This window comes from Pseudorca crassidens, chromosome 2 (genome assembly GCF_039906515.1).
Source record: "Pseudorca crassidens isolate mPseCra1 chromosome 2, mPseCra1.hap1, whole genome shotgun sequence".
Taxonomy (NCBI): Eukaryota; Metazoa; Chordata; class Mammalia; order Artiodactyla; family Delphinidae; genus Pseudorca; species Pseudorca crassidens.
This window is the reverse complement of record NC_090297.1, coordinates 24599402-24622135: the sequence shown is the minus strand read 5'-3', so window position 1 is coordinate 24622135 and position 22734 is coordinate 24599402. Positions and strand designations below refer to the sequence as shown.

Genomic DNA, 22734 nt, shown 5'->3' with positions numbered 1-22734 from the left:
GAAATACAGTTATCATTCTTTTTATCATCTGCATAGTTCACTGCATAGATGTACATAATTTACATAATTCCATAAAGCAAACTATATTCCCTAAAGAACTGCTGGATCAAAAGAGTAAGCACATTAAAAACATTAACAGATATTACCAAAGTATGTAACAATTTACGTTCTCAATAGTAAATGGAACTATTGTTGGAAATAGCCAACACTTTAAAAAATATTTTAAAAATAATTTTAGATTCACATGTAGTTGAAAGAAATAATTCAGAAAGATCTTATGAACCCTTTACCCAGTTTTCTCCAATGGTAACATTTGGCAAAACTAGGATATCACAAAACTATCACAACTAGGATATCGGCACTGATACTGTGGTATAATAAGAAATATGTATTTGGTCTTTGTCCCTGGTTCCTGGCACAGAGCTCCTAAACTCTCGGAATTTCCTGATAGGAGCATCTAGTGATTTATAACAAGACCCTTCCAATCTTACCCAAGTTTATGCTAATGAGGTGACTATTGGTCAGCCGCTAGAGAGCTTCAAGATGGGAGATGGTAACGACCAGAGGAATCATTGTGTGATTAGAAGGTTGGAAGTTTCAGCCCCATTCCAACTTCCAGGGAGGGAAGAGGGGCTGGAGATGGAGTTAAATGATCAGTGGTCAATGATTTAATCAATTATGGCCATGTAATGGGGTCTCCACAAAAACCCTTAAGTGATAAGGTTTGGAGAGCTTCTGAGTTGGCAAGTATATCCACACACCATGAAGGTGATGAACTTCAATTCTACAGAGACAGAGGTTCTTGCACTCAGGGTCCTTTTGGACCCTACCCAATGTACCTCCTCACCTGGCTGTTCATTTGTATCTTTTATAATAAACTGTAACTGTTAAGTATGGCATTTTCCTGAGTTCTGTGAGTTGTTCTAACAAGTTATCCAATCTTGGGAAGGTGGTGTGGGAACCTTCAAATTCATAGCCAGGTCAGACAGAAGTGTGTGTAACACAGGGACAGGATACTTGCAAGTGGTGTCTGAAATGAGGGCAGTCTTGTGAGACTGAGACCTTAAACCTGTAGAGTCTGACAGTACCTCTAGGTAGTTAGTGTCAGAATTAACTGAATTGTTGGACGCCCACTTGCTATCAAAGAATCAGAGAACCGGAGAACTGGCTGTTGATTCCACACATTTTGGAATGGCAATAAAAGGAATGAAGTACTGATACATGCTACAAAACAGGTAAACCTTGAAAACATGCTAAGTGAATGAAAGACGCCCACCACAAAAGACCACATGTTGTATGATTCCGTTTATAAGAAATGTCCAGAATAAGCAAATACATAAAGACAAAAAGTAGATAGCTGGTTGTCTAAGGCTGGGGGCAGAGGAGAGAGGGAGACAGGGAATTTGGAGTGACTGCTAATAGGTACAGAGTTTCTTTTTTCTGACGAAAATGTTCTCAAACTGTGGTGATAGTTGCAAAATTCTGTGAATATGTTAGAATATATTAGAAACTACTGAATTGTACACTTTGGATGAAATGTAGGTATGTGAATTATGTCTCAAAAAAGCTGTTAAAAAATGTTACATAAATGGAATCATAACATATGTAAACTTTTGGGATTAGCTTTTTTCACTCAGCAAAATTTTCTGGAAACGGATCCAGGTTGTCACATGTATCAATACTTCATTCTCATTCATTTGTACTGACGAACCGTATTCCATTGTATGGATATATCACAGTTTATATTATATTTTTAATCAATATTGAGAATGAGCATCTTTTAAGATATTTACTGCTCAACTGCTATTTTTTTCTCCTATGAATTATCCTTTCATATCCTTGGCCCCTTTTCCTACTTTCCTCTTTTTTATTAGTCCTGTGTGATATGGACTGAAAATTCTTTTTCCTAACTTAACTTTGCATATGATGATTTTTGCAATTACGTTTTTGACTTTTACGTAGTTAAATATACTTCTGTATTGACTTTTTTCTTTTTGTTTATTTTTGGCTGCGTTGGGTCTTCATTGCTGTGCGTGGGCTTCTCATTGCGGTGGCTTCTCTTGTTGCGAAGCACGGGCTCTAGGTGCGTGGGCTTCAGTAGCTGTGGCTCGAAGGCTCTAGAGCACAGGCTCAGTAGTTGTGGCACACAGGCTTAGTTGCTCCGCGGCATGTGGAATCTTCCCGGACCAGGGCTCGAACCCGTGTCTCCTGCATTGGCAGGTGGATTCTTAACCACTGCGCCACCAGGGAAGCCCTATATTGACTTTTATATAGTCAAATATTCTTCTTTATTTTCTTCTAATAAAACACTTATGGTTACATCTTTTACATTAAAATCTTTAATAAATCTTTCATTTATTTTAGCACAAGGAATTAGCAAGTTGAGTCTTTTGATTCACTAGCAGTATAACAGAGCAGAAAGCCCACTGGGCTAGGCATCAGGAGGCCTGGGTTCTAGTCCTGGCCATGCCACGACCTAGCTCAATCATTCTGAGCAGGCCACCAGTCTGTGGAACCTACCTTTTCTACTTAACACAATTGTTTTGAGAAACAAATTAGATTACAGATGTGAAAAGGATACTCCAAAAATGTTCAATAGATACCTCTCAATTGTGAACAAAAGTAAAGCATTATGTATATTTGTATTGGTTACAATACTATTTCCTTTCCACATGCCATATACCAGAAAACTCACAATGTTGTCCTCAGAGAATAAGTAGCTTGCCCTCCCCAAAACCCTAAGCCAAAGGAGGTCAAGTGACTCGCCCTAGGATCACAGGTGAAATTTAGGGAAGAGTCAGTTCTAGAAGTGAACACAAGTGGTTACGCCCCAGCCCTCCCCACAAGTCAGAGAGCACCCTTCTTCTGAGTTAAGACTTGCTAAAAACGAACTGTCATCAACTGTCCGTATTCGTATCTTTACACTAAAAACACAAACTACTCTCTGAAAAAAGTAGAGCCTATAATTAAACTGTGGTGGGGGTGACAGTAAAGAGGGTGAAATGAGAGCACTGAATTTCAAGTTATAGTTTCCCACCTTGCTTCCGACAGCCTGGGATTTTGATAAAGGCTCCATAGTCTGTCACCATAGCAACCTATACAGACAAAAAAAAAAAAATCTTTGTCACACAAATAAGAATCTCTCTCCCATAGCATTTAACCTTGTCTCCCTGAATTTCTACTTGGTACTGACTGCCTCTGTCTGCTGCAAAACTGCCTAAAAGTGATGTTCTGTCAAACATTATGTTCCTTCTGAAGTTTTTTTTTTTTTGGTCGTACCGCACAGCTTGTGGGATCTTAGTTTCCTGACCAGGGATTGAGTCTGGGCCCTCAGCAGTAAGAGTGCAGAGTCCTAACCACTGGACTGTCAGGGAATTCCCCAATTTAAATTTTTTTTTAATTTTTATTGTGGTATAGCTGATTTACAATGTTGTGTCACTTACAGGTGTACAGCAAAGTGAATCTGTTATACATATATATATATATCCACTCTTGTTTAGATTCTTTTCCCATATAGGCCATTACAGAGTATTGAGTAGAGTTCCCTGTGCTACACAGTAAGTCCTTATTATCTACTTTATATATAGTAGTGTGTATGCATCAGTCCCAGTCTTCCAATTTATCCCCGCTCCCCGGTAACTATAAGTTTATTTTCTATATCTATAACTCTATTTCTGTTTTATAGGTAAGTTCATTTGCAGCTTTTTTTTAGATTCCACATGTAAGTGATATCATATGGTATTTGTCTTTCTTTGACTTACTTCACTCAGTATGACAATCTCTAGGTCCATCTGTATTGCTGAAAATGGCATTATTTCATTCTTTTTTATGGCTGAATAATATTCCATTGTATATATGTAACACATCTTCTTTATCCATTCCTCTGTTTATGGACATTTAGGTTGCTTCCATGACCTGGCTATTGTTAAATAGTACTGCAATGCTTTTTTTTTTTTTTTGGTTTTTTGAAGTTTAGACTGACAGGTATGTGTGATCATATTAAAAACATTGGTGAGATTGGTGTGTTTGTCAGATGGTATGACAGTACTTAGGAATGCCCAAATCCCACATGTACTGAAATCCCTCAAAAAGACATAGGAACAAACAGCAGAAAATTAGGTAATAAAGTTACACTTTATATTATCTGGAACTGAGGCCTCCAATCCAAATGGAGAAGTTTAATAATTTGAAATGGATCATGTAGAACATCTCTTTTTCCTAACCTTCAAACCAACCAGACCATACAGCTTGCTCCACTTCACTCCAAACAAGAGTCTTGGGTTTTATCAAGACAATTAGAGAAAAAGCCAATACACAGACATCTGACAGAACCTGAAAAGATGTAATCAGAGAGAAAAAGAGTTGTCTTTTGCAGAGTTGACCTAAAATGGAGAAGTTAGAGGCTTGATGGATCTATGTAATATGCAATATGTAATAGAAACAAAAGGCCCAAAAGCCTTGCCAGATAAATCATTATCCCAGCCTCTACCTCTATTGCTCTCCTCCAGCCCACCCCACCCCCCAATTGTGGATTGGGATTAAAGTTGTCACTATATACTATATTCATCACTAAATTCATTATTATTTATAAAATATTCAATACGATCTTACACATATAAACTTTGTCCTTTCCAGTGACTTTAAAATTAGTTATCTCATATTGGGCAATCACTGTTTTGGCTTAAACATAACTAAAACAAGGGGAAGGAAGAAGGAGAAGGGGGGGCTTCCCTGGTGGCGCAGTGGTTAAGAATCTGCCTGCCAATGCGGGGGACACGGGTTCGAGCCCTGGTCTGGGAAGATCCCACATGCCGTGGAGCAACTAAGCCCGTGCGCCATAACTACTGAGCCTGCACTCTAGAGCCCGTGAGCCACAACTAGTGAAGCCCACGCGCCTAGAGCCCATGCTCCGCAACAAGAGGAGCAATGAGAGCAATGAGAAGCCCGTGCACTGCAACGAAGAGTAGCCCCCACTTGCCTCAACCAGAGAAAGCCCACGCGCAGCAATGAAGACCCAACAACGACAAAAATAAATAAATAAATAAATAAATTTATTTAAAAAAAAGAATGGGTTAAGAACCAAAATTCCTAAACTCTTGTTTTACAATGATGAATATGCTACACCGGGTTAGGGACCAGATATTCCCAAAGAAACAGTACAACCAGGCAGATACTAGTACTTAAAATCAAGGCAAGGTGGACTTTAGAGATTAGCTGATCTAATCCTGTCATTTTTCAAATAAGGAAAGTGAAGACCAGAGACATGAAGTACTTATCCAAGTTCACAAAGCGAGTTGTTCTCTGTAAAACAGGGCCGCATGGATAAAGAAGACTTATTATTTTTAACTGCCATAAAAGAAAATCCCTTCTTTCTGGACCAACTAAAGGCACTTTGGCTTTTGCTCCAGGGTTCTAGAAAGAGGGCTAAAATGCTTCATACTGTCTAACATCATTAGTTAAGGGCATAATTATCTAAACAACTTAAAAGCAGCACCTGGAAGTTGGAGCCCAAATCACCTTGCTGCTATAAATTAAAACAACCTCACTTTTCAATACTGAAGCTCCAGTGTCACATTATTATCTTTTGAGGAAATATCATAATAGACCTAAATTTGGCCTCTCCCCAAAGGAAAGGTTAATGCACTCAACTGTTCAGTTGGGAAAACACATTCTTGCCTATTTCCAGCAGCAGGTGTTTCCATCACTGTGTCTCCTAGGGAGCAGTCAGACTTGAAATTAACAGAATGGCACCTGCCTTAGATGTTCACACAGTCTGCCTGATGTTCCAGGAACAATTAATCAAATAGCTCAGGGGAGAAAATTCAGTGATTATCTCAACTGAACTCAGGGCTTGGGTAAAATGAATTTACCATCTTCAGATTAGAGGTTGCACTGGCCTTGAAACTTGTTATCCCCATAACGTAAATGAGGAATTTGAGGCTCAGAGATATGTTACTTGTCTGAAGTCACAAAGTTGGAAAGTATCAAGACCAAGTACAGAAAAGAAGTTTTCTGACTTCTAGTCCAATGCTATTTCCAACTTACCAACACCAGTCTCGCCTCAGCATTTCTTTGGCTATGGCTGGGCTAAGCCAAATCCCAAATCTCAATGCTATGCCTGGGCTCCCTACCATGCTTAATGGACTCTGGCACCAAGAAGTCCCTCAGAGGACAAGAGAAGGATGAATACTAGCTTCTCGGCTATTCTGTCACTGGGCCCCCCAACCCTGCTGAGCCTGCTAAGAGAAGAGCTGCTAGGATATGGGCTGCACCACCAGTTTCTTCAAAGGCAACTGGTCCTAAGAGACTTGGATTCAATTTAATTCAAACATTTTCTGAGCACCTGCATGCAAGATACCATGTCAAGCACTGTGAAATAAAAACAACGTATAAAAAGAGATGCCCAGGGCTTCCCCTGACGTCCAGTGGTTAAGACTGCATGCTTCCACTGCAGGGGGCACGGGTTCAACCCCTGGTCAGGGAACTAAGACCCTGCATGCCACTTGGTGCAGCCAAAACAAAAAACAAAAAAAAAAAAAGAGAGATGTCCAGTCTGTTTTTAAATGAATTTGAATAAGTTACCAAGATACATGGGATAAACATGGCCTCTGCTCTCTAGTAACACCCAATCTAATGGAGGAGACAGACACATATACAAGTAACAATAGTACAAGACAGACTATAAATGTCGTGATAGAGGTACAAACAAATGACTGTGGAACAACCAGATTTACCATCTACCTTCCTCCTATACTACCCCAATTCAGTCAAAAGAGTTCTCTTATGGGTCTTTTGGTTCCTCCATGCATTTATGAACAGTTGAACAACCCCAGCTGCAGACTTGGAGAACCTGATTTAGAACTTGCCATTTATTAATCATTTGGGCAATTACTTAACTTCTAAAAAGTTTCCTTACCATAAAATGGGGTTAACAATTTCTTTGGAGAAAGTCAATTGACACGTAACGTGTCAAAGTGCTAACATACATTAGGCCTACAAAATTTCTTTTGAATTTTAATGTAAATTCTTCTATTTAAATATTAGGCACTCAGTGTTTGTTGGATGAATATTCTGAAAAATAGTTTCCTGTTTCCAATTTACCATGAAATTTCTCTTTCCCTAATTCCAGTCACTCCTAGGCGTTTTTCAAAATGTGTTCCTGAAATAGTAAAACTATAGTTCTAGTATTAGAACTATAAACTTCTTTCTGAACATCACCCTAGCCCATCCATCCTTGACAGTAAAATATAAAACCTACACAAATTCAAGCCCCATCTCATGTAAGAAAAAGACATAGATCAGGAGCCACTTTACTAGAAATCTGAGTCAGTTTGTGGAGGGCAGAGAGCTCTTCTTTCTTTTGTGCAACACCTGACAAGTGAGGGCTTTATGATCAGAAAAATCAATTTCATCTCCAGAGCTACCGTTTCCGTTTTCTAAGCCCTGGTACCTCACTGATCTCTGGGGATACTATGGGCCCTAAAGAATGAGGACAGAGGCTCTGAAGAGCAGAGTTGTTTGCTATTTGTTAGAATGTTATCATCCTTTGTATCCTGTCTATTACATTACAAGTTGGGATACACTTAACGGAAGTCTAGAGCCACATTTATCTATAACCAACCAACAGTCACAAAGTCTGTCTTCAAAGGCCTCATGTTATTAGGTGGTAAAACTTTTGTCAACCATAAAGCAAGTATGAATGCCATAAGAATGATAGTTAAAATACTACAGGCACTCATAAGACGCTGAAAACAATTTTTTGGCTTTACTTTTGCTTCAAGAGAAGGGCGATTGGCGACTTCCCTGGTGGCACAGTGGTTAAGAATCCGCCTGCCAACGCAGGGGACACGGGTTCGATCCCTGGTCTCAGAAGATCCCACGTGCCATGGAGCAACTAAGCCCGTGTGCCACAACTACTGAGCCTGCGCTCTAGAGCCCGCGAGCCACAACTACTGAGCTCGAGTGCCACAACTACTGAAGCCCGCGCGCCTAGAGCCCATGCTCCGCAACAAGAGAAGCCACTACAATGAAAAGCCTGCACACCGCAACGAAGAGTAGCCCCCACTGGCCGCAACTAGAGAAAGCCTGCACGCAGCAACGAAGACCCAACACAGCCAAAAATAAATAAATAAATAAATAATTTTTTTAAAAAAAGGGTGATAACGTTAATGAATTCCTACTTCGTCTCAGGCATTGTGTTTTTATAGATGATAGCTTATTTAACCATCATCACAATCCTATGAAAGTTGTTTTTATCTCCATCTAACAAAAGAGAAAACTGAGGCTCAAAGAAATTAAGTGACGATCTCAAGGATCACACAGTTAGTAAGTAAAAGAGCTAGGACGGAATCCAGGTTTTGCCTGGTTCCAAAGCCTCTGCTCTCTAAACAAATACAATGTCTCCTCCCTCAAAGACTGATCATTCACTCAGTTATGAAGGTGTATTGAGCACCTACTATTTTCTACCCACCTACCTGGGACTGAGATATACCACAGTAAACAAAACAGACAGGGCTCTGTCTTCATGGAGCTTAGTGTCCTCTGAGAAAGAAAGACTTTAAACAAGTACAAAATAAATATAACATGAGCCTATTTATTTATGGTGGGAAAAAGATCTGAGGAGATGACATTAGGGCTGAGACCTAAAAGATGAAAAGAAGTTGGTGAGAAAATGGGACAGTTAGAAACAACAGCATGTGTAAAAGTCCTGAGAAGGAAGCAGGCTTAGATGTTTGGAGCTATAAGGAGGCCAGAGTGGCTACAGCATGAGTAGAGTGGAACTAAACAACATTGCCAGAGTAAGCAGAAGCCAAGTCAGGTAAGGGTCATGAAAACAAGTTTGGATACATTCAAGTACAATGAGAAGCCTAGGAGAACTTCAAGAAAGCAACTTGGTCCAATCTGTTTTTAAAATGTTATTCTGGGGAATTCCCTGGCGGTCCACTGGTTAGGACTCAGGGCTTTAACTGCCAAGGGCCTGGGTTCAATCCCTGGTCAGAGAACTAAGATCCCACAAGCTGTGCAGGGAGCCAAATCAATCAATCAATCAATCAAGTGTTATTCTGGTTGCAATGTGGAAAAACTGATTGGAAGTGGACTACAAAAGAAGTAGGGAGCCCAGGAGGGCCAGGCAAGAGATGAAAACTTAAACTAATGGGGTGCCAAAGGGATAAAGAAGTATAGACACCAGAGACATATTTGGGAGGCAGAAAGACAGTACTTGATAATGGACTGGAGAGGGAAGGAAACAAGATCAAATCAAGGGAAGAAATCAAAGATGATGCCCAGATTTCTAGCGTGGGTACCTGAATGAATAATGGGTTCGTTTGCTGAGATGGGAAAGACCGGAAGAACAGATTTGGTGAGAAAACCAAAAATACAGTTTAAAACATAAATTAGAGGGAGTTCCCTGATGGCCTTGTGGTTAGGATTATGGGCTTTCACTACTGTGGCCCGGGTTCAATCCCTGGCAAGGAACTGAGATTCCTGCAAGCCATGCAGCACAGCCGAAAAAAAAAGAAAAAAGCATAAATTAGAGATGCTGTGAAGTATCCAAATGAAGATGCCAAGTATGTAGTTAGAAGTCTGGAGCTCAGAGGAGGTACATGTGGGAGCCAGATGTTCTGCTAGCCCTTCCCGTTTAAATTGTAATGTTCAAGACATTCTCAAGTGGACAGAAACTCCAAACCCAGCTGCTTTTCACCTTCAATCTACGCTTAATATAAATGGGAAGTTTTCAAAGCCAAAAGAATATACCTCTCCTTGGAAAATAGTGTAGAGAGCAGGCAAGTTCTCCATGGTCTCGGGTCTTCCTGAATTCATCCTTAATGTTCTATGGTTCCTCCATTTCTCTTCTGCTAAAGCTAATTCAAGTGTCCTGTCACAAAGAAACAGAACAGGTAACAAAGAAACATTTGCAACAAAAAAAAAAAATGTGCTGCCGATCCACAGGTTGTCCCTACAGGATTAGATTAGATTTAATAGCATGTACTTTTAAATTTACTTATTTACTTATTTATTTTTGGCTGCGTTGGGTCTTCGTTGCTGTGTGCGGGCTTTCTCTAGTTGCAGCGAGCAGGGGCTACTCTTCTTTCCGGTACAGGGGCTTCTCATTGCAGTGGCTTCTCTTGTTGCAGAGCATGGGCTCTAGGCGCACGGGCTTCAGTAGTTGTGGCACACGGGCTCAGTAGTTGTGGTGCGCGGGCTTAGTTGCTCCGCAGCATGTGGGTTCTTCTCAGACCAGGGCTCGAACCCGTGTCCCCTGCATTGGCAGGTGGATTATTCTTAACCACTGTGACACCAGGGAAGTCCCCACCACGTACTTTTATCCAAACCTCTTTTGTCCACTATAACTGTGGGGAGTTTTGGAAACCTTGATCTTATTTCTTTTCAATTTGATACTTTACCAAGGCCATTAGCCTACTGTTTTGTTTTTATTGTTATTATTGCTATTCTTTTGCCAAGGGAAAGCTTTTGGTGGGGGAGGGTGTGAACGGATCTGTAAAAAAGGAATAATAATAGTAATAAGAGCTAACATTTATCAAGCACTTACTATGTCCAGGCACTGTGCTAAGCACTGGACATCCAATATCTCATTTGATCCTCAAAACTCTCAAGATGTAGGTTCTATTAATTATCACATTATGTAGATGAGAAAACCAAGACTTCCAGAGGCCAACTTATTAGGCCTATGTCAAAAAGCCAGAAAATGGTAGAGTCAAACTCTGGCTGACATCAGAGTCCACGCTTTTAACCACTATTCTAGGCGTTAAATCTGAAGTGACTTCGAAAAGAGAGCATAGGGAAATTCCCTGGTGGTCTGGTGGTTAGGATTCTGTGCTCTCACGGCCAAGGGCACAGGTTCGATCCCTGTTCGGGGAACTAAATCCCACAAGCCATGCACGGCGCAGCCAAACAAAGCAGAAAGAAAGCATAGCTTACTTTTTTCTCCAATGAAATTAAAATCACACATGCTCATTTTAAAAGTTCAGATAACACATTAATTTGAAGAAAAGAAAATCATCTATAATTCAATTTGGTTTATATCCTTTCATGCTTTTTTACATGTACAAGTAGGTTTTTTAATGGAATCATGAAACCATTAATTAATATTAATAGTCATTTTATATTATTTTTTAGCAATTCATACACAAACACATCTTTTTTTAATGCCTATATAATAATCCATTGCTGGATGCATCAAACTTATTTAACTATTTATGAATCATATTAAAATGCAGATTGCAACTCAGTAGGTCTAGGGTGGTGCCTGAGATTGGGCATTTCTTTCTTTTTTTAAAAAATTTATTTATTTATTTATTTTAATTAATTTATTTATTTCAGCACGTGGGATCTTTCGTTGAGGTGAGCGGGCTTCTCTCTATTTGTGGTGTGTGGGCTCAGTAGTTCTGACACATGGACTTAGTTGTCCCAAGGCATGTGGGATCTTAGTTCCCCTACCAGGGATCGAACCCGAGTCCCCTGCATTGGAAGGCAGATTCTTAACCACTGGACCACTAGGGAATTCCGTGGGCATTTCTAACAAGCTCGCAGGTGATGCTGATGCTGCCAGAGTACCAAGTCTTAGAGCTTTGAAGTTGGAAGGGATCTTAGAGGTACTCTTGCTCAGCCTTCTGGCTTTAAACAGGGAGGAAACCAGCAATCTAGTGGCTCTTAACCATGCCCCTTTACTCGCTGCATAAATCACTGCTACATAAAGATAAAGTTAATGCTACAGTCCTCAGTTCTCTTTTTCCTCCTAATTACTTGACATCAATAAGACCTGAAACTCTATTTTCCTTGGGTTTTCGTGTGCAAATACCTCCTTCTCTCCTCAACCCTGAGCACACCCCTACACTTTCAGATGATTACTTCAGGTCTTACTTTTGGAAAGTCTTCCTGATTTACAATAACCATCCATTAACTGAACTGCCTCACTTAAAACAGAAATGAAAGAAAATTCTGTCAGGTTCCAGACCCTAGTTCTAGTATCATCCCAAAGCCCAGGAACATCCCTGTCCTTGAGTTCCATAAGACAACCTGTATCTGTATAATAAACTTGCCCTTTTCTGTTTACGTCAGCCAGAAGTGGGTTTTATTACATTATTAAAAGCACACAGATAGAATGAAGGCAGATTTGTCCGTTCTTGAGAAATGGCTGACAAACAGCTTAAATCCAAGTATCACAGTCTGGGGCTTCCCTGGTGGCGCAGTGGTTGAGAGTCCGCCTGCCCCGCGTTCGTCCCCAGTCCGGAGGATCCCACATGCCGCGGAGCGGCTGGGCCCGTGAGCCATGGCCGCTGAGCCTGCGCATCCAGAGCCTGTGCTCCGCAACGGGAGAGGCCACAACAGTGAGAGGCCCCCGTACCGCAAAAACAAAAAACAAAAAACAAAAACCAAGTATCACAGTCTGGTTGGATCCTGCCTCTTCCACTTCCCAGCTATGCAGTCTCACCTCTAGTCCTTCCCTTCCCTCTGCCCAGCATCCTCACCTCATATCCTAGAACAAAGGTTATTAACCTGAGGCCAATGACTCTAACAAGAAACCTTAATTATCCCTCCAAATTTTGGAGCACTAGTGAGGTACAGAATCCATAGAGGCATCGGCAGCTAGGACATCTAAATTAAGCTCAAACAACTTAGTCTATTAACTGTTCTTCTTTAAACAAAGGTCACAGAAAGAGCAATACAATCTTAAGTTATTTCGTACAGATTTTTGCGGTGATAAGAGTATGAACAGCTAAGTTTAAAGCTCCCCTATTTGCTCCTTTGGTAGAACAGTAGCCTGAGAAACCCTATGCAATTCTTCAAGCAGGAAATTGGCATGCATTTTTGAGAGAAATCCTGTTATACGACAGTAACAGGCTTACGATTTCAGAATTGTAAAGGGTTGCCAGGGACACAGTTATTTATTAGCCACCTCCTTCCCAAATGGTATTTTAAATTTTTTTTGAATTATATTCTGTAGAAACCTAGGGTTGTTCTATGGTCGTTATTCAAAAGGAATCACAATTGGAAAGGAAGATGTAGAACTGTCTCTATTTGCAGATCACATGATACTATACATAGAAAATCCTAAAGATGCACCAAAAAACTGCTAGAGCTCATCAATGAATTTGTTAAAGTTGAAGGATACGAAATTAATATAAATACAAATTAATATACAAAAATCTGTTGCATTTCTATACACTAACAACAAAGTACGAGAAAGGGAAATTAAGGAAACAATTCCATTTACAATCGCATCAAAAATAATAAAATACCTAGGAAAAAACCTACCTAAGGAGGTACGGTGGTTATGCAGAAGCTTCTCAGTTAACTCAAGTTTATTTTAAAAAGTCAGTTCTGAAATATCTAGGGACAACAGGATCAGGAAGGCCAAAGAAGAAGGGCCCTAGGTCAACCAACCAGAGGACAGCCTCCATACCAAAGGGGGGGGAGAACAACCTCAAAGAAATCTGAGTTACGGGAGGTCCCACACAGAGCAGTTGCAAAGCTAGGAGCCTCTCCTCAGTCATTAGGCAGAGGTTGATTATTGCTGATTCCCACTTGCCCTCCCAGCTTTGGGGTGGGTCATGGTAGCAAGGGGGAAGGGAGGTTATGTGAGGAAGGTCTACTTTTAACAGCATATTCTGCTTTGATCTGGTTTACCTATTAAGCTTCTATGTAACATTTCATTTGGAAAAAATAGTTCTGCTGCTTTTAAAAAGTTTATAAAACATTGAGACAGATATAGTGTAGTTCAATAGGACCACATCTGTAGACTTAAAAGAGCAGGTAAATTGACAAGGATTGAGGTACACCATTTGAAGTTGCCTTGCAATAGTTCTAGAAACAAAAAATTCCTTATGCATTTCATTTTACTTGAATGTTTTAAACAATTGTGATATGGAGGGAAGCAATAAGGACCCAGTTATTTATTAGCCACCTCCTTCCCAAAACAAAGGGCAGAGCAAGGAAAAGTATAGCGTGGGAAGGGGAATGGGAGCTGTGGCAGGGGAATGGTAGCCTAGAGTGAGGTCAGAGCTTATGCTGGGCGAGGAGTAAATCTACAAAGAGCAACCCAGTATGGGGAGAAGCAGGATTATAAGGGTGTCTGCACACTGGGGCAATCCAGAATGGGGAGTCAGTGCCCAAACATGGAAGAGCGGGGCCTGAGGATTAGAGGTAATTATGTAATGTTAATTTCCTGACTATAGAAGTTATATTATGGTTATATAGAAGAATGTCCATGATTATAGGAAAACTAAAGTATTCATGGGTGATGGGGCATCAAGTCAGCAACTTAACTCTCAAATGATTCATTAAGAAGTGTTATTTGGGGCTTCCCTGGTGGCACAGTGGTTGAGAGTCTGCCTGCCGATGCAGGAGACACGGGTTCATGTCCCGGTCTGGGAAGATTCCACGTGCCGCGGAGCGGCTGGGCCCGTGAGCCATGGCCGCTGAGCCTGCGCATCCGGAGCCTGTGCTCTGCAACAGGAGAGGCCACAACAGTGAGAGGCCCGCGTACCGCAAGAAGTGTTATTTGTACTGTACCTCCATAATTTTGTGATTTTTCAGCTTTTTTTTTTAATGTGCCTGCAATTAGGAAAAAAAATAACCACGTCCTCTCCACCTTCCCCTCAAACAATGAGCAATTCATAGAATAATATTAAATTGGAAAGATAATATGTAGCCCCTTTGAAACTTCATTTCATATGTCACCTCACTGATCTGGCCAAGATTTCTGTTGTTGTTTTTAAGTTTAAGATTTAGATTTACTGTTGTTACTTAACAGTACCAATTAGATAGACCTCTGAGAGTTAAAGTGATTTTAATTTATTTTTAAGTTATGTGTAAGAATTGAGGCGAATCAATTGATAAGTCAAAATACTGGGACACATCAAAGACAGAATAATGACAGAGCCTTCATTCTCAGCCACTATTCCACACTGCCTCAGAAAGAATTCACCGTCCACATCTAAATTTTGAAGAGTATGTAGTTCTTTTTTTTTTTTAATATTTATTTGGCTGCACCAGGTCTTAGTTGCGGCACACAGGATCTTCGCTGCACCATGCAGGATCTAGTTCCCTGACCAGGGATCGAACTTGGACCCCCTGCATTGGGAGCGAGGAGTCTTAACCACTGGACCACCAGGAAGTCCCTGAAGAGTAGTATATAGTTCTAACACTAACTAGGTCCCAAATTAGTAAGGAGTAATTAGAAGGGCATCATTCCTGGAGGCTAGGATGAGCAGGGTCTGGATTTATTCATTCATGTAACCAAGGACCATTTCTCATTTGATTTTGTCTTCCCAGTGCCTGTATACAGTAGGTACTCAAAGTTTTCTTGAATGAGTGAATAGAGCCTTACTATGTGGCAAACACAGGTAAAGAAAGAAGAAAGCATTCTGGTCTAAAGAATGTAGCAGAAGGAACTGAGTTCCACACAATTCGCTGGGTAGGTCAAAAGATGGAAGACTTTCAAATATCAAACTGGTGGCCCAATCCTCCTCCTTCCCATCAAATTTCTAGAGTAACTATCTTAGACAGATGCTTTTCCCATTTTGCACTCTGGTCATGGATCTGTTGACAAAATGGTCAAAGGCAGGAAAGAGGAAAAATAGTAAGAAACAAGGAAAAACAAAAAGGGACCATAAAAAGTGAAAGCTGAAAGCAATTATTAAGGTCATTCAGTCCACTACTCTTATTTAATTGAAGATGAGGCTAACAGAGGTCAAATGTCTTGACAAGGGCTGCTCAGAGTTAGCCATTTTGGTACTGGACCCCAGGACCAGTCAACAATCCCTAAGGTCCCTTCCAAGTCTTCAAATAATAATAGCTAATATTTGAGTGCTCCCTATTTGCCTTTAACCTAGAAGCTTTACTTGTCTTAACTAAGTTAATTCCCTTTCGACCTCCCTAACAAGATAGGCAATTATCGTTCTGTTTGGTAAGGTATTTTACAGATGAAGAAACTAAGACACAGGAGAAGCTAAATTACCTTGTTCAAGATTACAAAACTATGAATGATGGAGATGGGATTCAAATCCTATTTACGAATATTTTTTCTTTCCTTTATGGATTGTGAAATTCTTCCAAGCATGCCCTTGTCTTGCACTCCATCATATCCTTCAACTCTCCAGTGCTTACCACAGTATAGAGCACACAGGAATTTGTAACTGTCTACTGAAATACTGAAGTACTTAATTTTACTCTATTTTAAATTGTTAGTTAATTTATCAGTTCAGCACCTTTATTGATGTTTATATGTCAGGCTCTGTGCTAGGCACTTCATAAACCTCCTTTCTTTCTTTTTTTAAAAAATATTTATTTATTTATTTATTTGGCTGTGCCGGGTCTTAGTTGCAGCACACGGCATTTTCGTTGCAGCATGTGGGCTCTTAGTTGCAGCACGCGGGATCCAGTTCCCTGACCAGGGACTGAACCCAGGCCCCCTGCATTGACAGCACAGAGCCTTAACCGCTGGACCACCAGGGAAGTCCCCATAAACCTCCTTTCAATCCTTAAAACAACTCTACAAAATAGCTATCTCTGTTTTACAGGAATGAAGTAACTTGTCGAAAATTCATAGCTAGAAAGAGATAAATCTTAGGCCATTCCAAGAGCCACACACACTTGCCACTAAACCATTCTTTTCAACACAGTCCCTGTCATCAAAGGCTTCCTAGTCGGGTAAGGATAATGGTTACCAATTACAATGCAGCATGATCAGGGCTAGTGATTAGGTTCAAAGTATTAAGAAAACAAGAAAGAGAAGAAGGGCCTGGGGGAAGCAAGAAGTTTAAAAGGTGACAACTGAGTAGGCCTTTAAGGATAAAGGGAAGTCCTCTAGCAGATTGACCTCATCAGAATCCTGATATACTGACCTCTATTTTCTTCCAATCTATCAGCCCTCTTTTTTTCTTCACTTTCCTCCCTATCCAGCTTAGATTCCATAGTCCATCATTCAAACAACAGCTTAACTTCCCTTTAACTCTGTCTTTATAGCTCACCTAACTGGCAGTACCGCTACCCTGATGGAGTTCAGTTGCACATATTGGAACACATTCTAGCTAGGTTAAACAGAAACTGGGATTTATTGCCAGGTATTATGTGACTTACAAAACTACTGCAAGGGCTATAGGAAGTACTGGTAGAACTTCCCAGGAATACCTCCTAACCCACAAAACAACAGTCTTTGCCATGATCAAGAAAGTCATGGCTATCATTGCAGAAAGTCATGAAACCAAAAAGTGGATGACTAAGAAACTCACTGCCTCTGCTGTGGTATTTGCCAGCAAAACGGCATGCCTCTCACTCTCCTCCTCCTCTCACTTCCAAATTCAATTCTCATCTTAGGTGCAGAGGAGTCTAGGAAATATCTAGCTCTCAGTTCCACCAATACCCCAGTCTTCATTGCCAACAACTCTCACCAAAGTGGTCTATCTGCATCTATCTCCCCTCCAATCTGTTCACACTACTAAGGCCTGAGGGATCAAGCTGCTTCCCTCACCCCACCACCTGCAAAAAAAAAAAAAAACCCTCAGGGATTTCCCATCAGTCTTAAAGCAAAAGCTACAAAGTCTGGCCTCTGCCCACCTCCAGCTTCATGTACCACATTCCCCTCTGTTCCCTTTGTCCTGGCCACACTGGCCTCTTTGTGCCTGTTAGTCACTTTCCTCACATTTGCCACAGGACCTCTGCACATGCTGTTCTGTATGGAATACGCTGCCTTCCTCTCTTCCCCCAACTAATTAGCACTGTTCCTTCAGGTAACAGTTCAGGCATCTTTTCCTTAGAGAAACCTTCCTGCTTATTCCAGGCACTCATAACACCAGCTTCCTCTCGTAGGCAGCACTTACTTTGCATTTCTTAGTGAGATCATTGGTGAGCATCTGTTTCCCCCACCGGACTAACAACAGCCCTGAAGTCAGAGACCATGTTTGGTTCACAATGTCTCCCCAGTGCTTTGCACAATAAATATCAGTTGCATGATTAAGGAGAAGGCCTAGTTCACAGGTATGAATCCGAATTTCTCAACAAGACTGTGCTCTGGAAGCCGAGAGTCGGACATTTCCTTCATCTCCGTCTCTCTCAGGAGCACTGAGCAGGCGCTAAAAAAAAGGCTGCAGAATCATGGCAGAAACAAGTCGGCCTCCTCAGTCAGAGAGGACCCTAGTGGAGGCTGGGAGACAGGCCTCTTCTCCCTGGGAGCGCCTGGCACGGGGCTCGACAAGGAAGGCTCTTGTTGAAAAAGTCAGTCGTCGAGGGCCCCAGGCAGGCGCAGAGACCCCAAAGCTCTGCTCCAGCCCTAGAAAGGGAACCCAGGCTACTACACACAAGAGCTAGGAACTCGGGGCCACCCCTGCCCCTTGCAATCAAACCTGCAGCTGAGAAGGGCCAGCCTCAGACCACATAACGGAGGCGCCGCCTCCAGATTCCACTGCCCCCACCCACGATCTTCCTTACACTTACTCGGTATCAGCGTCCGGTCTCCTCGCCGCAGCATTGCGCGCAACACCGAAACCCAGTCAGCGAGCTTCCACCCACAGGACACAGCGCGCCTAGGTGGGACTCCAGCTCTATTCACCAATCCTGGAATAGTACTCTCGTAAGGGCAGAAAGAACTGACCAATAACAGGAGACTCTCCAGGGGGCGGTGCAGAGGGGAGTATTGGAAGATGATTGGGTTCTCCAAGCCGGAAGTTCCGGGGGAAGACTAAGTTGGAGCCAATCGTGTGGTGCCTGAGGGTGTCGGCGCGGTCAGTGGCGGCTTGAGGAGAGTGGCTGCCGCCATGATAGAACAGCAGAAGCGAAAGGGCCCAGAGTTGCCGCTGGTCCCAGTCAAGCGGCCGCGGCATGAATTGCTTTTGGGAGCGGCGGGGTCGGGCCCCGGAGCCGGGCAGCAGCAGGCGGCGCCGGGAGCTTTGCTGCAAGCGGTGAGTAAGGGAGCAGGCGGCCTTCGGCCCTCAGCTCTTCCTCTCGCCTCAGCGCTGTACCTGGTGATGCCGCACCGGCCCTTTCCCCACACTGCGGGGACGGAACGGGACTCTCTCACCCTGGTGTTAAAGCAGAAAAGCACTGTAAGAGCAGCCAACACTCTGCGATGCTCCATATATTTCCCCGTTTGACGCCCGTTTTCGGCATCTCGACCGCCCTGTGAGGAGGCGTTAGAATTAGGCTTAAGGACCTTGAGCTCAAAACAGGGGCCGGGGCTTTGGAATCTTAAATGTTCCAGGGATCCGGTATAGAATAAACGTTCAGGAAAGTTGGAAGAGTGGATGGATGAATGAATGAATGAGGGAACGAAGGAAGGAAGGAAATGAAAGATACTGGCTCGCTTTGGAACTTGGGGCAACTTGCTTTTCACTCTGTTTCTCTTGACTAGTATTAGTAACAACCGTGGAATAGTTACCATCCATTGAGCTCTTGTACTAAGTGCTTTCTTTGTATATGAAAAGTCCATTAATCTTGGTAACTGCCTGAAAGTTAGGAATTGCTATTATCCCATTTTGTAGATGGGGAAACAAAGTTATGTAGTAACTGATAGGAACAGATTTTAAATTCAGAATCCATGCTCTTAACTACATTTCTTGTACGATAGAGGTGGTGATCACACCTCTCCCTCGGTCCTGTTAGGCTCAGCGGAAGAAATATATGTACCCCCCTCCCCAACTCCTCAACCAGCTGGTCAATAAATCCTGCTGGCACTGTCCTCAAAATATATCCAGACTTGCTACTACTTCTGCCAGCTCCATCACTAGCTCCTGGTCTAAACCATCATTATCTCAGCTGGCATTATTGCTGTAGGATCCTAATGGTATTCCTGTTTCTGTTCACGGATGCTCAGTCTAGTCTCAATCCAGCAGCCAGAGGAATCCTTCTAAACTTCAGATCGTATTACCCCCTGCTGAAAACTTTCCCTGGCTTTTCAATTCACTCAGAGTAAAACTAAAATCCTGACAGTCTTTTGCCCTCTTTCCCTTGACCTCTCTGAACTACCAATTTTCCATTGCTCACCCTGCTCCAGGCACACTGGCTTCCATGCTCCTGCCACAAAGCCTTTGCATTTGCTGCTCCCCCTACGGATTTACTCTTCTTCCAAATGTCCACATGGTTTACACACTCAACTCCTCCCAACCTCTGCTCAAGTATCACTTTTTCCGTGAAAGCTTTCTTGACGAGCCTGTTTTAAATTGCAATACCCTGTGCTCACTAGCCCACATTGCTGCTTTGTTTTTCTCCATAGCACATACCACCATCTATATGTTTTACTTGTTTCTAACTTCCCTCCCTCCTTTCTGCCCCTCCTTCCCACTAGAACACAAGCTCCATTGTTTATTTTGTTCAATCCTGTTTTATCAGTGCATAGAACAGTGCCTGGCACATAGTATTTTTTGAGTAAATGAATAAGCTGGAAAACTGAAGAGATTTGGGGATTATTAATAGTGAACTTGTTCTTCTGTCTGACAAGTAAGAATATCAGCCCAGGTTTCTTTGAATTGCCCAAGCCTAGGCTTAATGTCCAAGACCATAATCAAAACTACTTTGCTTAATAACTGTACCCTGCAGGGTTTTGGGAAAGCTTAGTTCAATCATTCATTCATCAAACTAGAAACTGGGAAAACAGTGTAGAATTACACTGGTAAGATTCCAGCACTCACAGAGCTTTTCTAGTGGCAGGCCAGGGGAAACAAAATGTAAACAAACACATAAGGAAGGTAATTTCAGATAGTGATAGGTGCTGTGAGAGAATACAGCAGGGTTGATAGAATGCAGAGGGAGGTAGGGTGCTGCTTGAGCTTGAGTGTTCCAGGAAAGACTTTCTGGAGAGGAAACATTTGAAAGGAGCCACACATAGGAAGATCTAGGGGAAGGGGGTTCCTGTCAGGGGCAACAACAAGTGTAAAAGATCCTGAGGCAGACATTAGTTTAATGTGTTTGAACAGTTAAAAGTTGGGTATAGGGCTTCCCTGGTGATGCAGTGGTTGAGAATCTACCTGCCAATGCAGGGGACACAGGTTTGAGCCCTGGTCCAGGAAGATCCCATATGCTGCGGAGCAACTAAGCGCACGCGCCACAACTGCTGAGCCTGCGCTCTAGAGCCCATGAGCCACAACTACTGAGCCCGCATGCCACAAGTACTGAAGCCCACGCGCCTAGAGCTCGTGCTCCACAACGAGAAAAGCCACTGCAATGAGAAGTCGCGTACCGCAACAAAAAGTAGCCCCTGCTCACGGCAACTAGAGAAAGCCCGCACGCAGCAACGAAGACCTAACGCAGCCAAAAATAAATAATTTAATTAATTAATTAATTTTTAAAAAATGATGTAGGACAATGATAAGACAAAAATATGGGCACTCAGCCTAAGAAATGAGGTCAAACTTGAAAGGAGGCAAGCAGGCAACTGAGCGCTCGAATTTAAAAACTAACTAACTAAATAAAAGTTGGGTATGGGATGGGAGCACAGTGAGGGAGGAAGAGAGTTAGTATAACAGATAGACGCTGGAAACTTCAGCAGGAGAGTATAAAATTGGAGACATAAGTTATGTGCGAAGAGTTGTCATTCTCTAAATCAGGAGAAATACACTCAATCAGTTTCCCTTGTCTTCTCCTTATACTCCCCATTCCCTGACCTTTCAGTCTCCTTTGCCTGTATGTAGTGACTACTCTGTACTTCTCTCTTTTGTTTAGGGGCCTCCAAGATGTTCCTCCCTTCAAGCCCCAATCATGCTTCTCTCAGGACATGAAGGGGAAGTGTATTGCTGCAAGTTTCACCCCAATGGATCCACTTTAGCATCTGCAGGATTTGACCGACTGATATGTAAGGCATAGTTTTTGAATCTGGAGTAATTGCTGTCTGCCAAATAGTGATTACTTTTTAAAACCTTCAGTGCCATAGAGAGTATAAGTCTAAGTTGGTCACATAACAAACTATGTGGCTAATATGCTAAAATAGGGTCATGAAAATGCTGAATGATTTTGGGTGGAGAACTCAGGGTCCATGTGGTAAATACAGAAGGAATTACGTTACCAGTTGGAAAGTGAGTCGCTCTAGTTTGAGAACATTGTCCTCATGGAGGCAAATCTCGAGCTGATTTAGCAAGACTGGAGATCTAGGCTTAACAGGCTAATGGGAGTAAAGAGGAGAGAGAGAACTTTTTCCCAAAGGTATTGAGGCTCTCCTCTTGATCCATTCCCTCAGAATCTTAGCATTTGGAAAGGAAGGAGGGAGTCCTGACGTGGCAACTCACTTGGATAATCTACCTGTCCGTCAATAGGATCTGCTACCTGATTCTCAGCTACTAGTCAAGAAGAGTCTTTTGGCTCTTTGCTTATAACTGTGCCTCAGGGTGGATGATGTCTGCTTTGATTTTGGTGTTCTGGTTCTGTGTTCCTTAAACTTACTAGTGGCCAAGTCTCTGGAAGGCTTAAGGATCTTTGCAGAACATACTTGAACTACTGATTTGCTTAATTTCATTGAACAAACTAGAAACAGTTTTATCAGCAGGAAAATAACTCTAAATACCTTATTGTGTATAGAGTGTTCCTTAATAACACTCATCAAACTTCACTCTGTGCTGGACCAAGCTCCCTAAGGATTGGAACTGTGTCTATTCATTTACCTTATTTAACTCCAGCACCTGGCATAGGTATTTAGTACATTTGCAATGAGTGAATGTAGTATAAAGTCGTTCTCCTATGACCTTCAAGTCAGTTGCAGCTTCCAGAGTTTCCCATAAGTACCATCAT

General features: G+C 42.1%; 2 protein-coding genes across 7 annotated transcripts in view; one reads left to right on the top strand and one right to left on the bottom strand.

Moving 5' to 3' along the window:
* ZCCHC17 (zinc finger CCHC-type containing 17) overlaps positions 1 to 18579 on the bottom strand; it is a 55526-nt gene extending 36947 nt beyond the window's left edge. For 3 of the 4 annotated variants that reach the window (XM_067725209.1, XM_067725210.1, XM_067725212.1), the window contains exons 1-3: positions 18457 to 18579; positions 9757 to 9877; positions 3038 to 3095 (exon numbers count right to left, since the gene is read on the bottom strand). In XM_067725209.1, coding sequence (XP_067581310.1) covers positions 3038 to 3095; positions 9757 to 9822 — 124 coding nt within the window. In that variant the 5' untranslated portion in view covers positions 9823 to 9877; positions 18457 to 18579. The remainder of the gene's footprint in view (positions 1 to 3037; positions 3096 to 9756; positions 9878 to 18456) is intronic. The other variant, XM_067725211.1, reaches the window with a different exon arrangement.
* Positions 18580 to 18720: 141 nt separating this feature from the next.
* The window catches only part of SNRNP40 (small nuclear ribonucleoprotein U5 subunit 40), a 37477-nt gene continuing 33463 nt past the window's right edge, over positions 18721 to 22734 (top strand). For 2 of the 3 annotated variants that reach the window (XM_067725207.1, XM_067725208.1), the window contains exons 1-2: positions 18721 to 18920; positions 21676 to 21805. In XM_067725207.1, coding sequence (XP_067581308.1) covers positions 18777 to 18920; positions 21676 to 21805 — 274 coding nt within the window. In that variant the 5' untranslated portion in view covers positions 18721 to 18776. The remainder of the gene's footprint in view (positions 18921 to 21675; positions 21806 to 22734) is intronic. The other variant, XM_067725206.1, reaches the window with a different exon arrangement.